Source organism: Lipophrys pholis, assembly GCF_963383615.2.
Source record: "Lipophrys pholis genome assembly, chromosome: 7".
In the NCBI taxonomy this organism is placed as follows: Eukaryota; Metazoa; Chordata; class Actinopteri; order Blenniiformes; family Blenniidae; genus Lipophrys; species Lipophrys pholis.
In genome coordinates this window covers 19,801,423-19,825,511 of record NC_137638.1, presented here as the reverse complement: position 1 = coordinate 19,825,511, position 24,089 = coordinate 19,801,423, and the positions used below count along the sequence as shown (strand labels likewise).

Here is a 24,089-nt window from a genome sequence, read left to right as displayed (position 1 = left end):
TTAACTTCCCCTTTGTATTGCCCACAATACGTGCATTATTCATTTGACATATTGAGCATGGCAGAAGATGTTACATATAAAAAGCACTCAATGCATTTAAGAGATAATAACAGATTATTTTCTCATTGGCACCAAGTGAATTGTTGTTGTTGTTGTTGTTGTTGTTGTGTGTTTTGGGATTCATCTTGATTTTTATCTCAGTCTCAAATCAACAGTGTTGAGTCTTTCTCCAAATAATAAAGCGTGATTGAACACAAAAGATGTCAACAGAAGGAATAAGTTTGTCTATTTACTGCCTCGAACACTTGCACAGTAGATTGTTTGCAACAAATGAGATCCTATTAAAAATTAACCCAAATGGAGCAGTGTGGCTCTCAGAAGCCGCTGCAGCATGCAATTTCGGTTTTGCTGAGGCGAGGTTGTGGACTTAGCCTTGTTGTTCAATATTCTGTGAATAATTGAAACGGACTTGACTTGCACCGTGTGTCTTTACTCAGTAAATCCTCTGATGACATCAGAAACAACAACAAAAAAAAGCTGCTGACTTGATTGTGAAAAACGAGCATATCTGGACTATTTGTAAAAGCTAACTTTCTTGAGAAATGGAATTCATCTTTCTCGTCTGTTTTTCTTTTCTCTCTGATGATCTCCTCTTTTGGCCTTGGTTTCTTCATCTCCTCTCTCTCTCTCTGTGTCTCAGGTGGACTTACTCGTTCCGACCAAGGTCACAGGCATCATCACCCAGGGAGCGAAAGACTTCGGCCATGTCCAGTTTGTCGGTTCATACAAAGTTGCTTACAGTAACGATGGGGTGAGGTGGAGTGTTTATCAAGATGGGAAACAGGGGAAGGACAAGGTAAGTTGTTTATAATTGCATAATAACCCATGTAAACACGTTAATGGAAAGCCTGCACGTTCCAAAGCGGACTTCATTATCACTGCCAAAGCAAACATATTAAAAAAATACAGTGGAATCCGAGGCTTGTGGGTACTATGAGGGCTGAAGGTTTGAATTATAGATCACTCGACAAAAGAAAGGGCCACTCTGGGTAGGAAACATCAGCAAAAGATGCACTGAGAATATACACACCTGCAGCAAACAAAGCAGCTGATGTCAAAATGACAGACATTAACATTGGAAATGTCCACTTTGGGAGCTGTCTTGTTTCTCCTTTCTATTTCCCTTTAGCATCTTTTTATCAGCGGCTCAAACAGAGCCTGCTTGCTCTGTCCTGTTGCCTCTCTCTGGCTCGGGATCAGATAAGACCATGCTGTCAACCTGGTCTGGCCACAGCTATGTTGAAAATCTTGTTTACGGCCCTTCAACTGAGTACACATGTCCATTCGAATTGGCCACGACAACAGAAACATTGTGGAGGTGCAGCAGCAGCAGCTTCTCTGCTGATATCAGGAGAGCTGCAGGCAGAGGGTTGCAGCGAGAGCTGAAGCCTCTTGTCTTTCCAGATACTGGTGGCAGGAGAGGTACTGTTTACCCTCCCTCTTGCTGTGTTATTGAAAGATAAGACGTACCTCCTCTTCTTATTCATGAAATGCTGATTTGTTGACCACAGAAATCAGGAATCCAAACACACTGAACGCATGGGGTGGGTGTAGGTTTTTGTTTTTTGTTGTTTTGTTGTTGTTTTTTTAACTGTACTGTAATGGTTTTTTTTCTCTAAATCATGAGACAAAATTCTTGTCACATTTACAAAAAAAAAAAAAAAAACATTTGCAAAAATTAGTGAGAAAGTTCAAATCTGTAATTACAACTTGTAGCTGTACAAAGTGTTTTGTCACAATCTGAAAAAAGTTTGCACAGACGTACTCGGATACAAATCTGAGTACATATGAAATATTTACATGCAGAAAGTCTTCATGTTTGCGTGCCTTATGTTTTGTGGCTCTGTATCATCTCATACAAACTTACCCAAGAAGACAAAGGTAAGAGCTGCTTGAAGCTACATCAGAAAATACACACGACACCTTTTGACAAGGTTGGTCAAACCATGTGTCTCAAAAGTGACCCACAAAAAGGTTTTAAACTCAACCAGTGACGTGTAAAGAGTAGAAAATAACAAAATACAGATTAACTGCAATTTTATCTAGTAACAATAAGTGCTGTTATTGTGAGTGTAGTATTGATTGAGTTAAAGCAGTGCTCATTCAGTAACACTGAGATCTACAACTGAACAGCACATTGCCACAATGTTCATAGCCAGTTTATAACTGACTAGATAACTTGTTTTCTCAGTATGAACTCGTATTAATCTGCTTTAAGAATCAGGTAAAACTTTGAAGTTACCTATCGATGTCCATGCTAATGTTTTAATGTAACGACCCAATTAAGTTCAATCTCAGATGTATGTGGTCCAAAATTCAAATGTTACCCCTTTGAATTAAATTTGAAGACATTATCTTGATCTCTTTATTAATTTCCATAACTTTTGTAGGGTTTGTTTTATTAATGTGAGATGTTTTAAATGGTTTCCTTAGGCCTTGCTGCCAAACTTCAACCACAGTCCGCGCCCTGCAGTCTTTGTCTTGGCATTTGTTTTCTCATAGAAACAGTGCAAAGGTGATTTGATAGGCTCCACTTTTATTTTCAAGTAATAGTCTCCTAAAGAAGGATTCTTATATTGTCAGGGTCAGTTTGATCATGATAAAGCAGCACCTTGTAAAGGCAAATAACTCCCACCAACTTTTTCCCCCTTTCATGTTGAAGATCTAGTGTAGCAGCAGATAGCTCAAAAAATATACTTTTTTCAATTTCAGCTATTAAGTGTTCTTGCTTGAGGAGTTCATCACACCCATGATGATCCTTGGCCAATGCAAGCTCAGCAAGATTTTCACTCTAGCAATCTGAATACTGGGCCCTGGATGACTTCTAAAAGCTTGGAAAGAATCCTCCGAGATAGCAAAAGGAGAAATAAACTAGTGGTGACATCTCAAAAAGCTATTATGCTTATTTTTAAATCTCAGTTTCAGGAGAAAATAAAGAACTTGGTAGACGGCAACACTTTTCTGCAGCTCCGACATGAGTAAGAAAACTCTTTATAGCTGTCTGTGATGCTCCCTGTGTTGTTACTCTTGTTTAATTTAGGGCAGAAGCAGGTATAGGCAGTCAATCTGAGTGCGCTCCATAATAGAGGACAAGCAGTTTTAGCAGGACTTCTGAGAATGTCAATCAGTCCGTCCCCAGACAGAAGCGAGTGGCTGTTCAGATGTATGATTCTTCAAGGTGTTTTCCCCCTTCAGTCAGCTGAACCAGCCATTAATGCTAGAGGACACATTTGGCTGTTGCACTCCCGAGGCTCCTCCTGCCACACCACAATGCTTGACTTGGCAGGGATATACTGCGAACGTGTGTGTGTGTGTGTGTGTGTGTGTGTGTGTGTGTGTGTGTGTGTGTGTGTGTGTGTGTGTGTGTGTGTGTGTGTGTGTGTGTGTGTGTGTGTGTGTGTGTGTGTGTGTGTGTGTGTGTGTGTGTGTGTGTGTGTGTGTGTGTGTGTGTGTGTGTGTGTGTGTGTGTGTGTGTTTGGGTGTCTGGTGCGAGCTCAGTGGTAGGGGCTTGTAAGTATTCTTCTCAGCTCCCCCCTCCAGCTCCTGTGTGGCAGAGGCTGCAGGCAGTTAGATCTAGATTGAGAGAGGAGGCTGTGTCAGAATACAGATGTTGTCAAAGCAGGGCATAGCCGCACGCACAACAGTATCACTCCACAAAATCTATAGTGCCTTGTTTGCCTTTGGTTTACACACAAATCCCAAATACCTATGTAGTGCACTTGTAACCGAGACCAGCAGCAGCACAGTCCATTGTTTAAACATAATTAAAACTGGGATGCCTCCCATAATTCAGCTGCATTCCGGCATTCTTTCCACACTTGGCTCACTGTGTTGGCTGCTCCCGTACCTCTGCTCTTTTATAGGTGTCAATATTTACACATTCCACTGATAGGGGCAATCAAGCACAAAAGTAATTGATTTATGTTTAATAGTGTTTTACTCGGGTGAGATGGGGTTAATTAGCCATTAGAGTCTTCAATCCCCTCCAGGTCAGAGGTTAACTGAATACGAGATAGCTGTGAAAACCATCAACTTGAAATTAAGCACTAATCATCTTTTTATTTTCCGAGGCCATCTTAGTGGTTAGCCTCAGTGAAGCCCAGGATTATACAAAAAAAACACGTCAGTAGATAACATACCGCCAACCTCTGTGAAGAATAGGTCATGCTGTGAGCTTCAGTTTGATTGAGTGTAACCGCTTCTTCCAAGCTCTTGACCTTTCAGTGACGTAGCTGAGTTTGCCTGCGACTGCTACTACCCACTCGGGCAACAAGAGGTCAGAGAGCAAAGAGATCTGAGTGACCCGATCCCTTGACCCGTGCTACTAGTTTCAAAAATAGTGTTGCAGCTCCCGGGGTGCACAAAGTATACACTTGTACTGTGCTCTCATGGCTCCACCAACTTGGAAAATCAATGGTTAAGAGCAGACTTGTGGCTCATGGGTCAATGTGGAGCCCTGTGCTGAAATGTGCCGTTTTGTCCCCAGTGTTGGGACTATTGTTTTTTAACGTGAATGTAATGAAATAAGACTTAATTGTCTAGTTGAATTGTACGCACAAATTCACATCTACAGCAATTTAGATACGGCAATTATCTTAAAATGCATGTCAAAGGAACCCATTGTACCAAGAAATAATCCACACATGTGACACACTTAGCAGAACATGTGAACTCTACACAGAAACACAAGCCTGGACTTGAACCAGGTACATTTGCTCAATGGTGCAAAATTGCTAAACAACAGAAAAATCATAGATTATTATGAGCTATTTTTATATATGTAAATACTCTGTATTTTATTTTCCTAACTTAAAAGGTGGAATCCCAAAATCTGAAATAAAAATGGCTACTTTATTTAATTGATATGTAATAAATCTAAGATATATGAAAGCGCCACTGTCTGAATTAAATCAACTTCTCCAGTACGTTCAAATATTATAGCTCCGACTATTTATTAAGACACATTTGGCTTAAATGTTTTCATTTTCTCTGGATTATCAGCAGGGCTGCCTTTATTTGACAGGAAATGAAATAAGGGAACAGTGTAGGATGAAACACTGCCACATTATTAAAGTGGTTCAGTCACCCATAGCACAAATACAACCAGGTGGCTCCAGCTGTCAGTTGCCGGTGGCTCTTCTTCTGTTTTCAGGAAGGCTAACCACAGGTCAGACACAGAAGGTTAAACTTCTGCAGCAGCAACAGCTGCTTCATTTATTCCCAGCCGCATGTGTTTTTATTTTCTCTCAACTGCTTTGGGACAACAATAAAGTCTGTTATTTACTCTGCTTAGTAAAGGGTAAATTCAGTTAATGGTCAGTTCTCCTACTGCAGCTCATTCACGACGCATAAGAAAAGCCTGTTGAGATCCTTGAGTATGAATTACTTTTTCATGATACAGCGACAATAAAAATTGGCTCGAGCAGATCTATGTATATATGTATATGTATATGTGTGTGTATGAATTAATAGTGATAAAAAATTAGATTTTAAAAATGAAAAGAAACCAACTAATCCTGCAAAGTAGATACTTCCAATTGTACATACCTGCTAAGAAAAAAAAAAGTTACACCTATTGTTTTTTGTTTTTGTTTTAGATGTTTTTAAACATGTAAAGCACTTTGGGCTGCATTTAATTGTACTCTGTAAAATGTTAAAAAATAATAATAATAAAACAGAAATGTATTAAGGAGGCCAACACTATTACTGATTTATATGTAAAAGTGTCAGCAGGTTACAAAATGGAGTTGTGGTCATTACATCTCTATATTCATTCATTTTATAGCAGGAAAATTAAATGATAAAAATATTTACAGAAATATATTGGTGGTGATGATGATGCTTTAAGAACATACGTATATCTACTACTTATATCTTGTTGATTGATATCAAGATGAACTTGCTATCTTATTTTGTTCCAAACACAATTTCTCCATTTAGTCTGCTACTTCAAACATCCACTTGCGGGGGTTGTATTTTTTAGACATTGCCTCTGACACAGCGCACGTCCCCAGACAGTCTGGGACAGATCCTTGTGAAACCTCCATCAGCGGCGGGTTTTGTGGCCTTGCCTTTTATATTGCGCCGTCCTTTACCCCGCTCGTCGTACTATACTCGTGGCGACTCTCAGGCAGGAGACACCTGTCTCGCATCCCAATGTCAAATGTTGTAACTGGAAAAGACTGTGAAGAGTACAAAGTCAAAACAGGGTGGTTTAGACGATGTTTTGATCTGCAATAGCGCTCTTGAGTATGTTTTCATTATATTAATTATGAATGTGAGCAAAAGACAAAAGGGTTGTTACAATGTAGGCCTGTATTCTTTATGTTTAAGTGGAGAAGTATTTTGTGTTGCTTCCAGGGAACCTCAAAGAAAACTGAACTGCAAACCAGAAAATGTGTCACAACCAATAGTTAATACGGCAATACCTGCCAATATAATAATAGTTTGGCCCGTTTTAAATGTAATAAACCCAATAATGGTAATAACTTGTCAATAATGTAATAAAATAGTCCAATGAGAGAGAGAGAGAGAGAGAGAGAGAGAGAGAGAGAGAGAGAGAGAGAGAGAGAGAGAGAGAGAGAGAGAGAGAGAGAGAGAGAGAGAGAGAGAGAGAGAGAGAGAGAGAGAGAGAGAGAGAGAGAGAGAGAGAGAGAGAGAGAGAGAGAGAGAGAGAGAGAGAGAGAGAGAGAGAGAGAGAGAGAGAGAGAGAGAGAGAGGGGGGGGGGGGGGGGATGCTGATTATGTAATCTGCTATGCTGATTTATGATAAGCAAACTGCTCCACTACTGAAAAGAAAATCATTTTCAAAAAATGCACTCCTATTTCTGTATTTTCACATTATTGACTGCAGTTATGGAGTGATTTTTAATACTATTTCAATTGTGTAATAATCTACAAATAATGTATAAAACTTCCTAATTTATTGCCAAAATTTTATCACGACGCGGGTTCAAGGTTTTTATTAGATCATTGGAAAGTTACTCCCTTCTTCTTCTTCTTCTTCCTCTTCTTCTTCTTCTTCTTCCTCTTCTTCTTCTTCTTCTTCTTCTTCTTCTTCTTCTTCTTCTTCTTCTTCTTCTTCTTCTTCTTCTTCTTCGTCTTCGTCTTCGTCTTCGTCTTCGTCTTCGTCTTCTCCTTCTCCTTCTCCTTCTCCTTCTCCTTCTCCTTCTCCTTCTCCTTCTCCTTCTCCTTCTCCTTCTCCTTCTCCTTCTCCTTCTCCTTCTCCTTCTCCTTCTCCTTCTCCTTCTTCTTCTTCTTATTCTTATTCTTCTTATTCTTCTTATTCTTCTTATTCTTCTTATTCTTATTATTATTATTATTATTACACTTTGAGTTGTCATAATGTTAATGTGTGTTATAATGCCCGGACTGCTTTTTTCATTCATTCCTGCACTTTGTCATTCTTATTTGAAATGTTAAAAAAGAATGAACGTGAATGCCCTTCGACGGTCAGTTATATTTTTTCATTTGTGTTTTTGGATTGCCGGAGGCAATGTGTAAAATGTGTTTCCATCACTGTAATGTCAAACATTTGGTATATTATCAATCCCAAACCTCGTCAGGGTTGGTTATCTGTTGTACATGTATCACACCTTGCTGTATTTACCTCCCAGAGACCAGACTCTCCAACTCAAAGGTGTGTGTGTGTGAAAATGTTTCTTTTCCACATGACGCTCAGGAGATCAGAGAGAGAGCGATGATTATTTCCAGATACACCCTCTCAGAAAATAGCGAGATGTACTCATTAGACAAAATGTGGATGAGAAGCAAGGCAAGGGGGTCTGTATGACAATTCTCAGACACTGTGTGAAGCAGGAAATAACAGGATAAAGAGAGATAAAATATTCTATAGTTCGTTTTAGTACTTTGAGAAATATACACAAAAACCATGAGAAATGACAGAACAGAAAACCGTGCGATGAAGTGTTGTTTTCCTGTTGTCACATACAAACCGTCTAAGCATTGCCCTACAATATAAATGAGAAGGACCGGGAAGAGAACTTGTTCCACTTCTGGAGGAAAATGATGAAAAAGAATGGTGGATGAAAAGGTGACCCTCCGTCGTTTGTATGAGACACGTGAAATAAGAGCAGTAATGAAAGACTACACCTGCCACATGATTTCAGCTTTAGTTTTCTTTAAAAGTAAAGCACCAAAGCTCAGAAAATGACAGGACCCGAACGCGCTGAATAAAGAATTAGACAAACACAGCCGTCTTTGGAGAGGAGGAGGAGGTTTGATCGACTGTCACATCACTGTATATTGATCCGGAACAGTTATATCTTTTATCTCCATCGCTACTGGATGAATAACCATCTGTAAGCCGTGCTTCATGCTATAGCTCTCTTTTGTACCTGTACAACACGTCATCCTGAATTAGTACTGTTCACTTACGTGCTTTATTAAGGTTGATTTTATGTGAAGAATAGATCGAAGAGTTTTACGGACAGTCGTTTCTGTTTGTGTCCATGTGTCAGGTTGTCGTGTACATCAGTATCCAGATAAAGTTGGCCCCAAACATACAAACAGAAAAACAGACATATTTGAATTCCCTGCAATGCCACTAATTACATTTCTCTGTCAAGTTTATGAAGAGGATAAAAAAATATAAAGAAACCAACAAATTCAACAACAAGGTTCGCATATCATTGCTTTTGGGTTTTTCTTAATTCTGTTTTTATTTTCGTGTCATACTCTTTCGTCACCTTGACTGCATGAATGGGGCTCGTGCGCTTGCAGCAACCCGGCAGTGAATTTCATCAAACGTACCTCTGAGTATAAATGAAGTCCAATAAATAACTCCATGTTTTATTAAAAACTTCTCTGAGCTTAATCTGTAACAAAGTAGAGCAAGAAAGTACAACTATCTTTCATTTTTGTCGATTCACATTTGGCATTTGTTTTTCTATCAAGTTGTCAGCTCAGTTCCTTCTATGGTTATACCCTCACAAGCTAAACTTGTAAAAAATGTATATAACATTTTTTTTTTAACTGCACTTAGAAAAGTGTCCAATCGTATATGCATGAATATAATAGAATAGAATAGAATAGAATAGAACACACAAACAAAAGCTGTGGAACAGCAGCTGAGGAAATGTTTCTCCGCTGCACGTTGAGACGATTTTTACCTCTTCTGCAAACGGGTTAAAAACACACGGAATCATTATCATTACAGATGTTTTCAGAGGTTGTAATTTACATTTTTTGTTCTCACAAATCAATCGAATCAGGCCGACTGGACTGCGATTGCTTTTGAGTTGCCTCCTTCCTGGACAAATGACAATATTCATTGACGTATTGTGTCTTGTAAAATGTATTTAGCGCGATTAGGTAGGCAAGTCTGATATTTCATTACCACAGACATGCTGAATCGATAGTGCGCACCATCAGTAGATCAGTGCAAAATCACACTTTTATTTTTCATACAAACAAGCCTTGTTCATGTCATGAAAAAGGTTAATGATGTTTTGACTGTGGAGACGTTTGTAAATAATAAAAAAAAAAAAGTCCTTTTTCACTATGTATCTTGGTTCAAGCGGTCCTCTTTTTCCTATAAAGCTTCTGAATGTGTTATTTAGATTATTCACTTACGTAGTCCACTCATTTCCTCTTGCTGTTGCTAAACCCATGCACTTTCCTCCTCAGGAGAGATGTTTTTGTGCATCTTTTTGTGTATTCAGAATTATAATGAATCCAAACAATCACTTTTTTTTTTTTTTCAGTCTGAAGTTGTTTAACCTCACAGAGAAAAGTGAAAAATAAAATTGTTGTTAAATTGTGACATTTAGAAATGTTGACAATTACAATATAGCCATCAAATCCTACCACGTCTTCCATTCTCTCCTCTGACCTTTTGGCTCCAAAACACACTGTAATTGTTTTCATGGAACCACTCAAACTATTTTTGTCCAGGTTTTTACAACCATATGAGCATTTGATAGGGAATTAGAGGAAAATGTAGAAAAAAAAATAAAATCAGTCCTCATTTCTAGCACCTGCTTGCATTTAGCCCACTGATTTCCTATTCCACACAACACTGAATCCTATTACATCCCAATTACACCAGCACAATCATTTCTATTTAATTGAAATGATCATATCCTTCAATGAGGCACTCCCTGTAGATACATTTCCTTCCTAATATACTTCATTCTACTGTCTATTAAACACACACCAACGCTTCTAATAATCAACAACAGAGCTTATGTGCCCGCATGAAAATGATCCTTGTTTGTGGTCACTGGCTAAGCATTGAACTGATGTTTCAGGGATCATCTGAGAAAACTAATTACCATTCGGTTCATATGAAAGTTGCGCAAATTCTGAAACCCTGATTGACCGCTTGAATGCAGCAACAGATATAAAATACAAATCCTCACTGGCTTTAAAGATGTCGGGACTGAAGACTTTTTCTCTTTTCAAAAGAAGCTTTCTTGGCACCAGGTTTCAGTAAAAAAAATAGGTGTCATAATTGAGGGGGAAAAAAAGCCCAAAAAGCCTGCTGTACATGTTATTAACACCATTCATGGAGACTCAGCAGCTGAGGTTTTTTCTTTTTTTTTTTACGAATTGAAAAGGTTGGTTCTTCCTGCTGTGCCACTTTAACAATGCACCGGTTTCTCGGAGCAAAGCTGCTGATGTGCTCACATTTGTGGTGCAGAAAAGAAATGTACCCAGAATACGACAGAGTTCGGTGGATGGCCTCTCACCGGCAGTGTTTGAATTGAAGCCGTGATTGGCCGTGCTCCATCCAGTACCCGTTCAGGCGTGAGGTCTTCAAGGTAACAGTTCGAGGAAATCAAGCAATAAATGCAGCAAAAATGTGCTGCACCTGCCTCCCCATAAAAAGCAATAAAAAATAGCGATCGGATTTATTTTTCCACAGCACGTCGCCTGTTAAAGCATGTTTTTACTCATTTCTGGGTCTTAAAGGTTGTCAGAATCAAATGTTCAAAACCAAAATATAGGATGTCCTAAGATTTCCAGGATGTCAAACATTCGGCACACATTCCAAAACGAGTTCACAAGAGGGTTAAAAACCTGCTCTATGGGGTGACTCTGAAAAGTGTAAATGTAAAAAAGAAGACATTAATTGCATTTTTTTTTTTCATACAAAATGCTATAAAATTGCTATTCCTAACTTGTCTAAAAAAAATTTGGTTTAAGTAAGAGTAGAAGTTCCTAATGCCACATTGATACCAAAATAGCATCAAGATCCATTTCAAAGTTTGTTTTTTGAGAATTGCAAAGGAATTTCAGGTTGTTCATAAAAAATATTTGAAACAAGTGCATTAAAGGGGAACATGTTCTTGCTGACTTGTATATTTTTGCCCTAAAACTAAAGAAAACCTTTGTACTTTAGTATCAGTATCATGATTTCTAGGTTATCGGGCTGTGATTTTATCCTTCTGAGATCAAATTGTGCACCGCATTCACCCTGTCCTAAAATATATTTGACACCTCTAACTTACACACTAAGTGTCTATTTGGCTGCTCAGAGTAAGTCATTGGAAAATACATCCTAGACTTCAATAGTGTTTTTGCCTGATGCCCAGCCTGCATTTAAATTTATACTTATATTACCCAATTTGTCATATTGTTCGGGCCTGTATTAAGATTACTAGTTAAACAGATTGCAGGATGATTTATCTTCCATACGAGGGTAAATGTTTTGATGAGCACAGATGATTCCAGAAGATCCAGCTCGGTTTGTCCACATGGAAAACAAGCTCCGACCCTCTTGTGTCACATTGTCAAAATGCTAATATTTGTTCCTCTTTCTCTCAATGCGTTCAACACAGTACAATCGCTGTGCAGCACACAGTTTCATGTCTCCTGGCCTTTCCAAACAGTTTGCATGTTCCTTTCTGAAGGTACTTTTGTTCTAAAATGCGCTCATGTTTTGTTATTGTGTGCCGTCTCACACAATGGCTCGGGAGCCCAATCTGCGCTCTGAAGGTTCTTGTGCAGTGTGGACAGGGAATTTAGGCAGCTGATGGAGAAATGTTTGTGCAGTTCTTCCTTATCTGCCCGTGATGCTCTGCTGCGGCTGTTCTGCTAGCTTCACAGGATTTGGCACCATTTTGAACCACAAGACGCCATTTTGATCTGTCGACTGCTGTGCTCTCCCAAGATGTAGGGTCAATATCGAAGCGCTTCTTTTGACCTCCTCTGGAGCGTTTGCCATGTTGGAGATCGCCATACATCAGTTTCTTTGGGAGCCGACGGTCTGACATGCGGATTACTTGGCCTGCCCAGCGCAGCTGTGACTGCATTAGGATTGTGTGTATGCTGGGTAGGTTAGCACGGTTGAACCCCTCACTGTCTGGGATTCTGTCTTGCCACCTGATGCCGAGGAGTTTTCTGAGGCTGGTGGTGTCTATGTGATTCAACTTCCTGGCACGGCGTTGGTATACGGTCCAGGATTCGCTGCCATAGAGCAGTGTGCAGTCTTGGTCTCTAGAGTGATGCCTCTTCTGCCCCATACATTCTTGTTGAGTCCGCCGAAGGCAGCACTGGCTTTGGTAAGTCTGCCTGTTGGTGTAGATGTTGGGTACAGCGTATGGCTTACCAGAAGCTGGCTGATGCATTACCTCCGTCTTCTTGGTGTTGATGGTTCGGCCTAAGTTTTGGCAGGCATCAGAGAGTCTGTCTACGGTTTGTTGCATGTCTGCTTCAGAGGCAGTGTTGAGGGCGCAGTCATCGGCAAAGAGGAGGTCGTTGATGGTATCAAACTTGACCTTCGTTTTTGTTTGAAGTCTTCTGAGGTTGAAGAGTGAAGCATCTGTGCCGTATCTGATACCGATGCCTGCACCCTCATCCGGCATCCGTCAGCATAGCCGAGAACATCAGACAGAGCAGGGTGGGAGCAAGCACACATCTCTGTTTCCCTCCGCTGGAGACTGGGAACGGCTTAGATGTTTCCCCGTTGCCTTGAACCCTGGCCAGCATTCCATCATGTCGCTGACATACAATGGCGATGAAACAAAATTCCCTCATGGGGATAATAAAGTGTATCATAGTGAAATTTCATGCTTTAAAAGAACAACCGCCTGAACAATCATTAATTCTTCCCTGCTGTTGTTTTGTTTTGTTTTCCCAGGTGTTTCAGGGGAACTTCGACAACGACACGCACAGAAAGAACGTGATAGATCCACCCATCTACGCCCGGCTCGTTCGGATCCTCCCCTGGTCATGGTACGGCAGGATCACTTTGCGTGTAGAAATACTGGGATGCAAAGAGGAAGAGTGAAGCCCTTTCCTCCATCTTTCTCGTCATTATCCCCCGTCCCTTTGGCATACTGGAGTATCTCACCTGGTACTGCAGAAAACAAACTGTGCAACCTGTAAAAAGAAATCGATTTCCAATGGATTTTTCAAGAGTAAGTGTTTGGTTGTGGTGGGTTGCTGTTTATTCTTTTGTACAATGATTTCAAACCTGCCCCTGATTCACTTTCAGTTTCCTATTTAAAAAAAAAAAAGCGTGTTCTTTGTCTTTTTATTCTTCTCGAAGTTTGCCATCCTGTTTGGAATGAACTTCTATAATATATATATGGGAGGGGAGCGGTTTTGGGGTGGAAAATGTATGTGGGGGTGGGGGTGGGGGTGGGTGGGGGGATGGGGGGGTCCTCACCGTGGTTTTAACTTGTCGACATGAAAGCTATTGTACAGTGTCACTTTTTAACAAAGATGTGAAATCTGTCCGTCGTGCTTCATTGGACATGATTAACCGACTTCATACATCATAACTGAAGTGTCTAAAGTACGGTGTAGAGAAGACATGCTATCACTTCATCAAATATATTTTTACTTTGATTACTACACCTCCTCAAGCCATGCTCTTTACCTTAACGGACACTGGCATTACTACATCAATCAAAACACTATTAATGCTCTTGTATTATATGTAAAAGACTAAGAAATTGCATGGTGCGTGAATTATAAATGTATATTATGACAAATCATTTAAAACCTGCAGCCCTGAGAGCAAACAGCTTTGATTTAGGGACCTATTTTTCTGTGCATTTTTAAATAGTTCTGAAACATTACGACTCACTGCAAAAGCTTAACAAAAGTGACTGATATATGTGACAACAAGCACTGCAGTTCACAGTAGTACTGCGGCACCGACACTGAGGCTTATAGGTTGTACGTAGTTGAAACGTTTTAATGCTCTCATAGGGAGTCTCCATTTTTCTATTCGTAACTATCTGAAGATCTGAAGACTTTTTCTAGGAACTTTGGTATAATTCTTTGTGCGTATTCTCTTTTTTTTAATTTAATTAGATTTCTTTTTTTTCTTCTTTTTTTTGTCTCAGCTGTCAGGTTCATAAAATCCGCATTAAACGTCCTCGTGTTGTCTCGGAGGTTTAAGTTCAATCAATTAAAAGCTCAGGATAGATGTTATTTATCATAACCCACAATGTATCATTTTCTGGCCAACTATTGAATGATTTTGTGTGTTATTTAAAGAACAAACAAAAAAATCAAATGCGTCAAAGTAATTATTTAACGCGTCTGTATATTCTTAGTTCGAATATTCAACACTGTTAAATTTAATTGAATCCCCTTTTCATGTGAGAGATAAAAACCCTTTAATTTCCTTCTTTAAAAAAAAGAGACAGTCCAAGTTTAACGATATATTATTACATGTTATTATCTAAAATCTGCAGCAGTGATGAACCATGGTTATGATGTTTTATGGGGTTCTAATGAAATGAATAATTTTTATTCGATTTTTGAGTCCAGATGACAATGATACACCGAACTAAATCTAGAAACGCTTCTTTTTTTCCCACTTGACATGACAGCCGCTCTCCGCACGCTCAAATGGTTTCAGGGTGCTGGCAATATTTAGAAATATTGAGGTTACGGGGGATAAAGTCGCTGTTATGCCAATCACGTCAAACATTTTGTTGATGCAGTTCTCACTGTATGGGTTCTGCTGTTGGCAGCATTCTGCAGTAAATGAACAGCGATGCTTGGCTGGTTAAATAAATGGAAGTAAACAAGTCCTGAGGTATCGCAGCAGTGTCAAACCTTACAGGCCTTCCTACACGGCTTAAAAATAGACCTGAATAACTCCAGTGGTTTCCACTCTTGACTAGTTCTCCAAACGCTCTTGAGTACTATCAGAAGAGAAGCCCCAAAAGGAGCAACGTCCACTTTCATGCTTCACATTTTGTCGTCAGATTTCAGTCCCTCAACAATCTAATCATTTCATATTATTGGGATACAATTTATTTGCTCTGTGACTGCACAGCACAGCCTGAAAAAGAAAGTAAGATATTTACAGAAGGAAGGAAAAAAAAAAACTTTAATTTACTGCATCAATTTTTTTTTTCCATGATTGCCAGGCAAGATTGAAAATATTACAGTTCAGCTGTTATTTTCATCTCTTTATGTTAATGTACAAAAAAATAATCAAACATTTGTGGTACTTAATTTTCTATCTGAAAGGATGAGAAGCACAGAAGGAAAACATAAATAAGTGTGCCACCGTTCACTTCTATTGAAGATGTTTTTTTTTTTTTTTAATGAATAATAACTGATGAGAATAATAACTTACTATTATGTGCCAGGACATTTTCTGCTGCCATGCCATCATCACAAATGTTTGTTGTCGCTCACAAGTAACAGTATGAAGTTTGAAAAGAAGACAGGAAACGTTGAATGGTCTGGCCAACCGAGCTGAGTGCAGCCAGGCGCGTCCTGAGGTGACTCAACGCAGCGTCACACGCAGTCTATGAGATCCATGCGGCACGGCGTTAGGCTCCGACGGCTCTTAAGACTGAGGAGTCTCGAAAAGTTTACTTCTGTATGTTACACTGAGAACCGTTGCTGTGGATTATCAATGTGAAACTTGTTATCAGTACAAATCAGTGGGTGTCACTCCGTAAGTACACAGACACATGATCAGAATAAATAGAAAAAAAAATAAGTAAAAATATCACAGGTTGTTTTTTTGTCTTTTTACATTTCGCATTTAAATGTCCCTTCATTGTCGATTAGTTCCCAACTGATTTTCGTGAGCTGCCGTCGGGCCTTTATCACAGGGCGGGCCTGCGACAGACCTGAGGATCTTTGCATGTCGTATGAGTTTGATAAGTACCGTGAAACAAAGATGTCCAGAGACACATTGTGTTCTTGCATATCATGAGGATCTGACGTTTACTTTGTGCTCACCAACCATTTGTCTCGTTTGTTGTAAAGCTTCAGCTCACAGGTCCGAACGGAGTGCCGGGTGGAAACTCTTTGTACTTCCGCGTCAAACTGTTGACTTTTAATTTCTTACCTCCCCAGTGTGATCATCAAACCACTATGTAGAAAAAAAAAAAAAGAAAAGAAAAAAAAAACATACCTATAATAATACTTGGGTTCAAGCCTGCAGAGGAGAGTGGGGAACTGTGTACAGTCAAAAAAGACGTTGCTTCAAACGAAAGCTCTTTCAGTTTGACAAATAAAAACATATCTGTGAAATCTGCGTTCTCGCTGTTTTCATTTATTCCATAATAAAAATGTCTCAGAAACGTCTCCTATTATAAGAAGTGCTATGTATACCACATCTTTACTCTAACTCTGAGTTAGTGAGCAGACGATTTATCAACCCGCGTATTTTACAGATGGAATCGGGGGAATTTGGAAATTATCAATGCAAACTTGTTCCATGTTGAATGTCACAGTGTTTTCACATTTGGCTGTTTTGACCTGTTTCAGTAATAAAGTAACAACTACAGTGAATTAATCTCATTTTCTGCTCCCCTCAAAAAGCACAACTCACTTTTGTAGTCATGATAAATGTACATTTGTCTGCAATAAAGCAAACAAACTCCAGCTTTCTGTGCGATTGAAGCTCCTGCTGGGTGTGACGAGAGACTTGAGTTAAAGTGATGAACGGTATCAATATTCAAATTGTGAACACACCTGTTCCTTTACAAGAGCACAATAAACAATGTAAGTTGCCGTTTTTCAACATTATCTTGAAGTGAAGAGAGAAAACAGCCGACAAGATGTATCCTGATGCTGAAAAGCAAGAAAAGCTTTGAATGATGAACAGCACTCTACCTTGTTTTGGTTTGACCGTAAAAAACAAACAAAAAAAAAAAGAAGTTTTCATTGATTGTCTGAAGCAGTTGAGCATCTGGAGAAATGTGCCCCTTTGTTTTCTCGCAGGTAGTGAGACGTATTTGAAATTAAAAAAAAGATTCTGCTTGTGCTGTGCTGTGTTGCATAGTTGGTTCATATATATATATATATATATATATATATATATATATATATATATACATACAGTATATGATGTTCAATACTTTGTAGTTTACAGTCTTGTGTGATTTATTATGAACATTTTCATTCGAGTAATTTTAACTGAATGGAAAGATTTATTTGACAATGTTGAGTTCCTAAACTATTATTCAAACTGTACTTATAACACTGCATTTTTGTTATTCAGGACAAGATGCCATTGGAAACTGTATGGAAATGTACCTGACTTTGAATGTTATTTTAAGCAAAATAAAACATAAACAATACAATCACATAGAAATAAGAAGATAAGACAGTTTCACATTCAGAAAGTCAGGCTGAGCTTTGAAAAATGCCGAAGTCAGAGTTTGATTTTAGGAAAACGGAGAGCTTTTCTTACGTTGAGTGATGATAAACTATTTCACATGTTCTGAATATTGAAATCCTGTTTGAGTAAGTATTATTTTTTAATGCATTGTTATATAGTTGTAAAAGTCAGCCAGTCCCCATGCCCAGTATTGTCCTTCTCTTTCTCTCTACCACAAACAAACAAGCCTATTCCTCACTCTGCTTGTCTGGGTGAGTGAGGATTAGACCCTTCATCAGGTGTAATTGTTCTCATATAACACTGTCTTGACCTCGAATGCCTCCACTCATCTCCTGGCTTATCGTAAATATTGTTTTATCACATTAGGTTGCTTTTATTGATTTGCTCTGATGTTGCACTGCCAGTTAATGCATCAGCCCGAGGAGATCTCTCAGCGCTGAGGCAGGATACCACAGTGTGAGTTTCAGGGCCGACACACAGTGAAATGTCCAGCGATGGTCCGGTTCTGGACGTGTCAGTACGCAAACAGGAAGTGGGTTCGTAGGTGAGGTGAGTAAAATTTCTTGACTGCTAATTTCGATTTAGACATAAGTGAGTGAAAGCTACATTCAGAGTGAGATTGACCACTTGGTGGTCGTTCAGTTGGACAGGATTCCTCTGGATTAACCCTTTTTAAACTAACAGGGATGGCTTAATAAAATCAAAACTTATTTTGTGACACATTGAATTTTGTCCTGCTACTGTAGTATTTTAAAATTGATGTAAATAATGTCAAAATGAGACACTTCTGCTTTACATTTCTCATATATTGACATGAACACTGACGTGCTTTGCCCTTCCTCTCAGTCCTAATTCCTCTACCTGATTCATGGTTTCATCTTAAAATTGTGATAAAATATGAAGAACTGTGACACTCTATCTAATCCTAGAAACCGTAAAATAGATGACACACATTGTCAGCCTGTTTAACAGTCTTTGAAGTAAAATAAATAAATAAAGATGAACATAAACTCTTATATAAACGCAGTGTGAAATATTTCAGTGTGTAAAGCTTTTTGTCTATAAATCAAGAAACATTTTGATTTTGATTTTCAATAAATTGCACATCATGATGTCAGTTAGTTACTTTTGTGAAGAATGCGTCGTTTGACATACACCTCAAAAAGTATTTAAGTGAGGGCTGAACTTATTTATAGTAGAAGCACATGTTCTTCATTCTGCCTGTTATTCCTGCCTGCATTCTAAACCACAGTCCCCCAAACCTGGACACAGCTGGCCTGCATGTTTTGGAGATGCCTGTGATTCAACTTGCCTGATTCAAATGAACCGGTTGTCGTCGGGCTCTGCAGAGGCCTGATAGCAAGCCATTCATTTGAATGAGTTGAGCCTGAGCAGGCAGACGTCTCACACAAGCAGGGCAGCTGTCCCTCATGATCAGGTTTGCAAAACAGTGGTATGAATAATAACAGCAAAAAAAAACAAAAAAAAAAGAACATTTTTGGCAGCAAAGTGCAAGGATTTTTGTTGCGTTCGCTCAAGTTTGCAGGAAGGAGAAGTGACAAGAGGCAACATCTGCGGTCTGAGCTGTGCTGTGAATGCTGAGCTGCTAATATGTTGCATGTGAACAAAGAACTGAGTTGGAGAATTTATGTTCGATGGATTTTTTTGCATACTGACAAGGAAAAAAAAACCAGCATTCCACAATTGTAAGGAACATTTGTGGGATGAGCAGCAGAAGTCAGTATGCAGGTTGTGGCCACAAGAAATTTGCCAAACCTTCACTGCCAATGCCAAACAACTCATTCTGCTATTAGCCCATTGGGAGTATAAATAGTCACCACAGCCTGTCACCTCCTCCTCATGGTGGTTTCCAGCCTGTGGGGTGGTTTCCCATTATGCACCCAGCATTTGTCTGCCAAGTCAACCAACTGGGTTGTTGTTGGTCTTCCTAAAACTGTTCAAAGCGGGTCAAGGACAGGACTGCTGGCAGCCCCCCGAGAGCCAGAAGCTCAGACCACAACACAATATTTACAGCAGAAAAAGCTGTTTGGCAATGACAGAGAAGATTGGGAACATTTTTAACGAGTACAATCTCCATAATCGGCTGTGCTGATCATCACAATTGCATGTTTCTTCCAAATGTGGCGACATTTAACTGTGAAATCAACAAACAACAGGTCTTCAAATTACATTCACAACCGATATAACTGTCTCTACAAAGATGTATACCAAACACAAATTGTTATATCGTTTGTGCTTGCTTTATACTATGTTTTTTCAATTACATTATTTCAATTTCATTTCAATTTTTGCTTCGCTACCAACCTGTCTAGGGTTTTATTGCCCTTCCATTGCCATTTGTCATCTTGAATCGAACTACTGTGAAAAACTCTGGATAAATTAAGTATTGAAGAGGGATGGATGATTTTCCATCGCTAAACTCCAGACAAACTTATAGGTTAAACCATCAAATTGTAATGTGATATATTTAATTTTTCTATTTCAACTATTATTCAATTTCTTGTTTTCCTATCTCTATCGGTACTATCAAAAAAAAATTTAATCTGCGTTCCAGAGAAGTTTTATGTAGCGGTCTGTGTCATGGCACAGCTTAATCTCAGCGTTTGTATAGCTGTTTAAAGTCCTATCTGTTTCTTGACCTTTTATTCACTTTCCAATTTCCCTTCTTTTATCTTTTCTCAAGCAAGGAGTATAATTCTATTACTGTGATCAAAAGGCAAGTCGTATTTATTCTCGGGGCCCACTGATTAAATTTACCTTTGCAAACTGATGAAATGAGTCGACAGATTAAAGCATCTCCACACTGTGTAAATCTGAGGTAGAGGGAGACACATTCATTTACAAAAGGCGTTTTGTGAAGAAAAGATATTATTTCCCCAAGACTAAAATCGGGTAATGGGATAATTTAAGAGGCTTGTATCCATGAGGGTGAAATGCACTGAACTGTGAAAAACACTCTATATACAGTGTAAATGTGGATTGTCTCAAGCTTTATTATGCCACACAGTGATCAAATGTTGTTCCAACCCCAATATTAAAAAGAGCTTTGAAAATGTAAATATAAATCAATTTGCAATTCTCATCAATCAATATCCTATTCAGAATAGCAATGTAAAACTTTTTTTGCCCATAAACATTTTGCTTATTTTGAAATTGATTGAATTTGTGAAGATTGGCAATTAGTTATATCCTGGTTTTCAGGTCTGCATGGTGGCAAAGTGGTTTGCACTCTTACCTCATAGCAAAAAATACCCTCGTTTCCAGTCCAGGTTGGACTTGGGGAGTCTTTTGTTTGAATGTTTTTCCTGTGTGTATGGGTTTTCTCTAAGCAATCTGGTTTTTCTTGCAGTCCAAACGCAGGTGTTGCAAGTATCCTGCCATCATCTTTAGTCAGCTGGGAGCAACACAATCCCCCCTGCAACCCTGTGTTCCATTTTTTTGAGAATCATTGCTGTAGATATGTGACAAAAATCCAAAACACTAACCTGGGACACAAGCACAATCTACTTTAAGAGCTATTGATGGAATGGAAGAACATCTCAGGAACAAATTACATTAGAATAACCGACTGGGACGTTATATGAGTCAAATATTTATAATACGACCAAAGTCTTACCTGGATCAATATCAAACACTTTCCTCTTGAATATTTTTAGTTTCATGCATGATGTTGCATCGCCTTAGAGAAGTGTGTTTTTAAAAGGCCAAACAGACAGAATGAGGAGTAACACGTCCAGGTACAGAGGGTGCGCACGGTAATCTGGATTCTCCCTGACCCTCCCTGGAACATTTGCGGAGAGCTATTCGTGTGGATTAAGACTTGTTCCCATGAGAAGCAGGTCCACCCATATGCAGTAGAATGTTACATTATTGAGTGAGCAGAAATGACAGGGCTTGGATCACATTAAATGCTCTCCCGCTGTTCTCAGGTAGAACCGACTGACAGGGCTGCAGCAGGAGTGACACCACTGACCAAAGAGAATCGTTTAGCTGCCGTCGCTCTCCTGCTGCACAGAAAATGTTCAGATGTCAAAATTATTCTCCCCCCAAAAAATGAAAGTTATATTGAAGTAGTTCAAACCTTTATATATTTTCCTATTATTTAAGCCGTTGAAAGATAAAACCATCTTAACACAAGGTCCACTTACATTGTGCAGCCTGCTGACAGAATCACACTGGCTTTTCGTATTGAACACGAAAGTGTAAAAGCCTTAAAGAACATTCTCCAACCTCGTTATTATGAACTAACCTCAGATGTCTTATAATCAAAATCAAACGAGACTCCTCAGCTATAAGGGTCCTGGACTTTCTTACCCACAGACCGTCAGGATCCACGACATCTTCTCCTCAACCGGGCCCAGAGCACAGAATTTCATACCATGTCATCAAACAGTGTACTGGCATGACAATAAAGAATCCTTGAATCCTTGTGATTCAGGTTCAAATAATTAACCCACATACATTTGAATCTGTCCTATTCTGTGTGTGTGTGTGTGTGTGTGTGTGTGTGTGTGTGTGTGTGTGTGTGTGTGTGTGTGTGTGTGTGTGTGTGTGTGTGTGTGTGTGTGTGTGTGTGTGTGTGTGTGTGTGTGTGTGTACGTGTGTGCGTGCGTGCGTGTGTGTGTGTGTAAACTAGAGATAATGCGTTCTTTTAAATCAACATTGCAAGTATGTGTTTTTAAATCCAATTCCTGATGTGATTTCCTGGATTATTTGACGTTTTTGTCTCATCCAAAGAACAATTGAAGAACTGATGTTATTCCAATACTTTGATTTGTGGATCAGTTGAAAAATACTGGAACTTGGGACCAGTGTTGAAACAATAGATTTAATATGTAAGGCACTCTGGCTATGCGCTTTAAGATTTAACCGGCTTCTCCTTCTCCACAAAACATTGCACGTCTGATTTCATTTGAATTCACCTTGCATTCAAGCAAGGCTGGAGACTTTTCAGTATAACTGTCAAACTATCGCACCACCCTGCAATGAATCCATACCTATAAATTTATAATAAACCATCAGCTCAGGTGGCCTTTTCCAAAGGGAAAGTCAAATGTTTACACTGAAAGTAGCTGATTGTTTGTTTTCTACCACTATCATAGTTTCAGCATGGACCACCTCCTGAGATGTAAAAAAACCAAAACTAATCAGATTTGTTTGATTTGTCGTTTTCTATCAAACAGCACAAGCACTGTTTTTGTTGGGGGGGGGGGGGGGACATCGTGCCTCATTTGTAAAAACTGTGGTGACAAAATTCATCATGCCTCAGCCTGAGCGTTTTATATATGGAACTCTACCACACAGTCAGTGTTTGAGCTATACATAGCGGCGCTTATCTTATGGACTGAATTCATCTGCATGCTGCTGTGTTTGTCGGAAATGAGAATCGAGGGCAAACGAGTTTCAAGTGCCCTGTGATATCTCACTTGTTATCTTGTTTGTGTGGTCTTTGGGGAGTTTTTTTTGGCAGAACTGGGCCAGTCTTGAATGCACTGTTCACTTCTCTAATGAAACTGATGCAAATGTTATTTTTGGTTCAGTTATTGTACCTGTGGAGCATTCAAGAGGGACAGAAAGTGTCGCTAATAAGCTCCGGAAAGCGACAGACTATCCCGTGTCTTTCATTATTGAGGTCAGCTTGAATGCCTCCTCACAAAGCAAAGCAGAGTGACTCCAGATCCTGTGAGAACAGAACACGTGAAGCCAAACCGTTGACTCAGAATTGGCATCACGAGCATCTGTGGTTGAAGTCATTATGTCATACAACTTTTTTATTGTCGTGTAAGTCTACACGCTACATTCTCCAGATCAGTGGTTCCTTTCCTGGGCTCCGGGAACGTGTTGGACTGGGGGCACATGGTTTCACAAAAGGGTTTTGAGAAGTTCCCTGACAATGTTTTGCACATGTTAAAAAACAAACATAATCATACATGTTCCACAAAGATATGACCTATTGCTTTCATTTCTCAGCCAGCTTTCTTTATGAGTGCATTAAAAAAACGTCATTTGAATTTTGAATGTTTTAGCAAATCAGAGGTTAGTGAAGGGTGGGGGCAATCTAAAACAAAACAACACATTAACAACACAGCTTGAAATGTCCTATTATCTGGCAAGAGATGGGAGTTTCCTTTATTTAGGTCGACTTTAATAAAAATCAAGCTTTTTTGTTTTTTAATATTGGAAAACTTTTTTGCATGCCATCTGTATGCAATCACTCACCTCAGCTCTCCAGACTTTCTTCACCATCTTTCCACCCGTTGCTTTGGTTTCCCAGCCCACAACTTTGTTTTGGTTCAGTCTGACTGCTCTCACCAGACACAGGGGTTTAAGCTGGGCACAAGCCCACCTGAGCTCACCTCCTGACATCTAAATCACGGCCTGTCAAAGCTCGGCTCCGTGTCCTTGAGCATCACCGTGTTGGTAAATCTCACGC

The 24,089-nt window shown here is 39.3% G+C and overlaps 1 protein-coding gene across 3 annotated transcripts in view; it reads left to right on the top strand.

The window, feature by feature from the left end:
• Positions 1–13,532, top strand: part of edil3a (EGF-like repeats and discoidin I-like domains 3a) — a 115,163-nt gene extending 101,631 nt beyond the window's left edge. For all 3 annotated transcript variants that reach the window (XM_080468291.1, XM_080468293.1, XM_080468292.1), the window contains 2 exons: positions 701–856; positions 13,166–13,532. In XM_080468291.1, the coding sequence (XP_080324417.1) occupies positions 701–856; positions 13,166–13,315 (306 nt within the window). In that variant the 3' untranslated portion in view covers positions 13,316–13,532. The remainder of the gene's footprint in view (positions 1–700; positions 857–13,165) is intronic.
• Positions 13,533–24,089: the final 10,557 nt, after the last annotated feature.